Source organism: Theobroma cacao, chromosome 1, assembly GCF_000208745.1.
Source record: "Theobroma cacao cultivar B97-61/B2 chromosome 1, Criollo_cocoa_genome_V2, whole genome shotgun sequence".
Taxonomy (NCBI): domain Eukaryota; kingdom Viridiplantae; phylum Streptophyta; class Magnoliopsida; order Malvales; family Malvaceae; genus Theobroma; species Theobroma cacao.
The window spans coordinates 6,296,609-6,302,499 of NC_030850.1; the positions used below are offsets into that span (position 1 = coordinate 6,296,609).

General features: G+C 40.1%; 1 protein-coding gene across 1 annotated transcript; it reads right to left on the minus strand.

The window, feature by feature from the left end:
- Positions 1,074 to 5,317, minus strand: LOC18611707 (protein BRASSINOSTEROID INSENSITIVE 1). The gene has a single exon (XM_018129935.1). The coding sequence runs from the start codon at positions 5,096 to 5,098 to the stop codon at positions 1,523 to 1,525; it is 3,576 nt and encodes a 1,191-aa protein (XP_017985424.1). The 5' UTR covers positions 5,099 to 5,317; the 3' UTR covers positions 1,074 to 1,522.

A 5,891-nucleotide genomic window follows, 5' to 3' on the forward strand; every position in this document is an offset into this window, starting at 1 on the left:
TAATTTTATGAACCCATTACACTTCACATGTCTTTTTCTTCAAAATCATTGCACTCTCATAGATAATAACCTCTGAAACGTAACTTCATTAGTGTATATATTTATATATACAACAGAAGGAGAGCCCTGGGCTCAAAAAGGACGGGGAACACATAGCCTAGCTAGAGAAGAAATTGTCTAGATCTGAGGGCAGGCAGGAGCACGTGCGGTGCATGAAAAAAAGACAAAAGATGATCAATTTTGTATTTGGAAACAGGGCAAAAATCTTAAGAGCTTGGTAATCTTGAAATACTCGACCCTAGTGAGTGTGCCACGATGTTATGTGTAGGGTTTTATAATTATGAGAGTTAGATTTGATTAAGGATGGTCCAGCCTTTGGATATGAATCGTGGGAAAACTACTTAAGGAGCAGTGGATAAAGTTTCCACAGCAAAAAATGGTCCATGAATCATGATGATGTACAGCACAATGATTTTTGGCACTCAAAATTCTTCTGTAGTTGGCCCTGCCCTTTGGTGGGATTCTTGTCTTTTAATACTTGCCACACGACCACTTTGATTTGTTACAAATTCCATGCTTACTGCCATGCAAATAGCTTCCAAACCAGAACACACCCACACACAAAAAAAGGTTACCTTCAATGAATATGAAAGTTGAATTGAAGATGGTAATGGGGAATCAAGTTTAAGTTACCTATATCATCCTGGTAAGTGCATTTGGAAAAATGGGTCGCAAGAAAGATTTAGGATCGTGTCTCTATGCCGTCATCTTAAATTTTGAAAAATGGAAAATGAGGAAAAAAGAATCAATCATAGGACCACAATGCAGAAATTTGGACAATTATAAAGATAAAGAACCCCACAGCACTTAAAACTGATTGACCCCAACCAAACTCTCTTCCTTCACACCTAGATAGAAAATACACAAAATTTTTCTTAGAGAATTATCAGGCAAGAGAAAGGAAAATTCTTGGCAAACATGAGCAAGAATAGCCTATAAAACTTGGAAGATATAATTATAAAAACACACTTCTGAATTTAGAATAAGATGTGTTGCCAGGCAATGTATATATATGGAATAAAGTTGGAATATGATAAAAGAGAGAATGAAAACAAATCAAGCAACCTGAAGAAGGGGCCAAACGAACCCTTCACTTAGTCACCATCACCGAGGTAACTGATCTAGGGACTAGGAGGTTCCTTTTTGAGGATTTAATAACTAAAACAAATTTCTCTTCATAAAGAAAAAACTGGGAAATAAAACAGCATAACAACTGGGGAACTGTATATTTACACATTTATAACAAGTTAAACAACCTTTTTATGTATAAATAACAAGATTTTTGGGAGGGATACAAGATACATACATCAAATGGTAGAGATACAAAGGGCAGTTCTATGCCAAGTTTGAAGTTGTAAAGAAGTGGGAAAATTTTGTGGGAGCTGAATGAATCATTGCCACCTGCTTCTTTCTTCTTATCTTCAAAGAATTTCTCTTGAAAATTGGGTTGAACTTGTTTCATCTACTGCTTACCTTCAGGGACTTCTTTTATGGTCATCTCTACCATTTCAACTGCACTAAAGCCTCCATCCTCGGTGGCAATGGTCGACTGGGAGTCAAGGCCAGACCCTGTTTGTATTTCCTTGAACATTGCCATGACTTCAATCATTGTGGGACGTTTCCATGGTCGATCATCCAAGCAAGCACAAGCAACCTTGAAGTGTTGCAAAAGCTCAATCTCAAGGCACGGGTCCTCTTTCATTAGCTCTGGATCAAAGACATCACTTAGTCTAAGTTTTGCATGCTGTTTCACCCACCCCACAAGATTGTTATCACCGAAATCAGCAGAATCTGTAGGTCTTTTCCCTGTAAGCAACTCGAGCAAAACTACACCGTAACTGTAAACATCACCTCTTGTGGAACATCTAAAGCTCTGGTAATATTCAGGAGGAACATAGCCAGGGGTACCTGCTAATGTACTGACACTCAAATGCGTGTCCATTGCACTCATAAGCCTTGCCATCCCAAAATCTGAGACTCTGGCCTCCAAATTCTCATCGAGCAGGACATTGCTCGATTTCATATCTCTATGAATTATATGAGGAATGCAATTATGGTGAAGAAACGCCAGACCTCTTGCAGCTCCAATGGCAATCTTTCTCCTTACTGCCCAATTCAGTTTGATCCCATCTTTCTTTTGATCATGTAAAACATCCTCTAAGCTTCCATACCGCATGTACTCATAAACTAGGAGCCGTTCTTCTCCTACCTTACAGTAACCCAAGAGAGGAACAAGGTTCCGGTGCTTGATCTTCCCAATGGTTTCCATTTCTGCCGTGAATTCTCGGTCACCCTGTCCACTGATATGTATCAGTTTCTTGATTGCAACAACACTCCCATCTTTCAGTTGCGCCCTGTATACATCACCAAAACCACCAGAGCCAATAAGGCTGTCATTATGGAAGCCATTAGTGGCTTCAAGAAGATCAGCAAAGGTGAGCCTCCGAAGGGGCTTCTCAAATGTGGCCAGGTTGATGCTCAATGCTTCTCGTGCACCGGTTAGCTTCCAGCTAGTATTTACGGTGCCTGAGTGGGACTGACCGTCCATATAAACATCAAGAGCAGAATCCTTCTTCTTCCTTCTTTTCTTTGTCTCTACAATAACTATGATCAAACCAAAGATGCAAAAGAGAGAGAACAACAATCCCATTGCCACACTTCCTGCAAGAGAAGCTTGTCTGCGATGGGACTTTGGATGCTCAGAATTTGAACCAGATGCTGGACTCCCACAGGCAGAAAGAGGGACCCCACAGAGACCTGAGTTATTTAGGAAATCATTAGCAGGAAATGTTTCCAGCTGACCCATTTCAGGAATCATGCCATTGAGAAGGTTGTTTGACAGATTAATCTCGCTCAGCATTGTAATGCCAGTCATGGATTGTGGAATTTTCCCTTCAAGCCTGTTGTATGAAAGATCAAGAATGCCGAGACCCTTTAAGTTCCCAATCTCTTGTGGGATGGTTCCAGAGATATTGTTGTGGCCCAAATTCAAGATAAAGAGATATGACATTGTGCCAATCTCCTCTGGAATTGTACCTGACAGCAGATTGTATGAAAGATCAAGAAAAATCATAGAACCATTATTGTTGAATGTGGGCTGTGTGTGACCTCCATAGACTCTCATAAAGTTGCAAGGATTCCTGGTGGAAATTCTATCCAGTTGTTCCAGTCTAATTCCTGCGAATTCTAGTAAATTTCCTGACCCGTGGCACTCTTTGCTTCCATCATTCTTGATATACATATACCTCTTCCCAGCAATAAAATTGACAGCAATTTTACCAGATTGTTTGAACAGCACAGGAGGGATAGTCCCACTCAAGTTATTGGTGTTAAGATCCAACCATATCAAGCTTTGACAATCTCCAAGCTCCGGTGGGATTCTTCCATAAAAGGAGTTATTGCTGAGTTTGAGAATTGCAAGACTGGAAAGCTTGCCAAGCCAAGCAGGAATCTCACCAGTCAACCGGTTGTTGGACAATGAAATCCAATTCAACTTGGTACAGTTGCTTAGCGCAGAAGGTATTGTTCCTGTCAGCTCATTGAAGTCAAGAATCAAGGTCTCAAGTGTCTGAATGTTACTTAGCTCTTGAGGGATTTCTCCATGGAGCTGATTCAACCAAAGCTTCAAATCCTGAAGTTTGGAGAGAGAACCCAAGCTTGGAGGAATTGTTCCCGAGAGGTTATTGAAGCTCAAATGGAGTGAAACAAGCTGAGAACAGTTACTGAGACTAGCAGGAATAGACCCAGTTAAGATGTTGTTTTGCAAATAAAGAACTTTTAAGCTGTTTCTCGGATTTTCACATAAAGACACAGGAATTGGCCCTGAAAAATTATTTGAACTGAGATCTAAAGTCTCCAGGTTGGAAAGAGTAGACAAAGACTCAGGCAAACGACCGGAAAAATCATTGAAAGCTAAACCAAGCTTCTTCAAGGAACTCATATTCTGAAATATCTCAATGGGCAGTTTACCTGTGAAGTTGTTACTAGATACATCAAAAGTCTTCAAAGAAGAGCAAGAACCAAAGCCACTGGGAATCGTACCAGATAGATTATTTGAAGAAAGATCCAGCTCAACAAGACCAGAACAAGCTTCTGTGAGATACAGAGGAATCTCTCCTTGAAACTTATTTTCAGCTAAATAAAGGCGCTGCAAATTGGAAGTTGGCAAAGCTGGAATCGGACCAGAAAACTGGTTGCTTGATAGATTCAAGAAATTTAAGTTCACACACGAAGAAATTGCACGGGAAATATCACCAGAAAACTTGTTGGCAGAGACATCAAGATATTCCAAAGTTAAGCAGTCTCCAAATGAAGGAGTCCCCATCGAAAAATTGTTTGATGAAAGATCCAAAAAGTGCAAGTTTTTGCAATTTGAGACATTTATTTCACCTGTAATCTTGTTTCCTTTCAAAGCCAAGAGCTTTAACTCACTGCAACCACCGTAAAGAATCCAAGGGACCACGTTTCCGCCAGAAATCTTGTTGAAAGAAAGATCAAGAACTTCCAAACTTAGCTGCAAACCCCTGGATTCTTTACCTGAAAACTCAAGACTATTGCTTGATAAGTTGAGAACCTTCAACTTTGAGCAAGAAGCCAAGCTCGAAACAGTTAAAAGAGAGCCAGACAAGGTGTTTTGGGATAGATCTAAGGTGGTTAACAGGGAGCTACACTTGGATCCAGCAGGGAAAGAAATGTTGCCAGAGATGTTGGCTTTTAACAAAGAAAGGGATTCCAAGTTTTCCAGGGCTAAAAGGAAGGCAGCAACAAGGTGAAAATCTGTGCTTAAGGAGGTGTAGCTTAGTTGAATAGAGGAAACTCTGGAGTCTTGGCAAGTAACACCTTTGAAGCTACAAGGGTCTTGGTTCGGAAGCCAGTCTTGAAGAAGAGATGGGTTAGGCAAGCTGGTTTTGAAGTTGAGCAGGAGCTGAGAATCTTTGTTGTTAGGAGAAGCAGCAGCTTCAAGGGAGATAAGAAAGGTGGTGGTGAAGGTGAGAACAAAGAGAGAAAAGTAAGTTCTTGAGGCAAAGAAAGGCCTCATTTTCGTGGGAAATTTTTCTTTTGGCGGAGTAAGATGGGAGAGAGAGAGAGAAGGAAGGTGTTTAGGGTTTGAGCCCTGCCATTAGAGAGAAAAGAGAGAGCTTTGAGCTCTGGCTTTAGAGAGAGAAATTATAGAGAAAGCTTGGGTTTTCCTCCCTTGTGTTTTTTGTTTGGCTTGGGCTATTGAAAGAAAAGAAAAAGGAAGAAAAGAAAAAGAAAGAGAAAGAGAGAGTCCAAAGACGAAGTAAGGATGGTAAGAAGGGTATTTATCAAGTGGGGAGTGGACACAGCTGTTGTTCACATGCCATGTGACACTCTCTTTCTCTGGTTCTTGAAAAAGCTCATTTCCTTAATAAATCTTCCCCTAATCCAACAATTTAATAATGCTTAAGATAACATGTTTGTCCCTCTAGATGGGTGATCGAGTGCATGAGATTAGGGGGTTGGATCATTTCTTAATTAATCCCTCCGGTACCCTAAACTTTGTTTAAAATGATTTTTTCAGATTTCCCTTTCTTTTTCTTTCACTATCTTTCTGTTTTGTTTCTTGAGACAAAGCTGGCATTGGGTAATCTATATTTTAATTTGTTTACTCTCTTCTTCTGCGCCTCCCTTTCCTGCCTTCATTTTCTAATGTTAATAAAATAAAAACTAAAAGAAAAAGAAAAACTGTGTCTTTGTCTCTCTAGCTTTTCAAGCGTACGTGTGATGAAGGATTGATCCATCACTGTCAATTAATGGGAGATTCCCAATCTCTTAATTTAATGGGACTTTTTGTTCACGAGGATTAATCA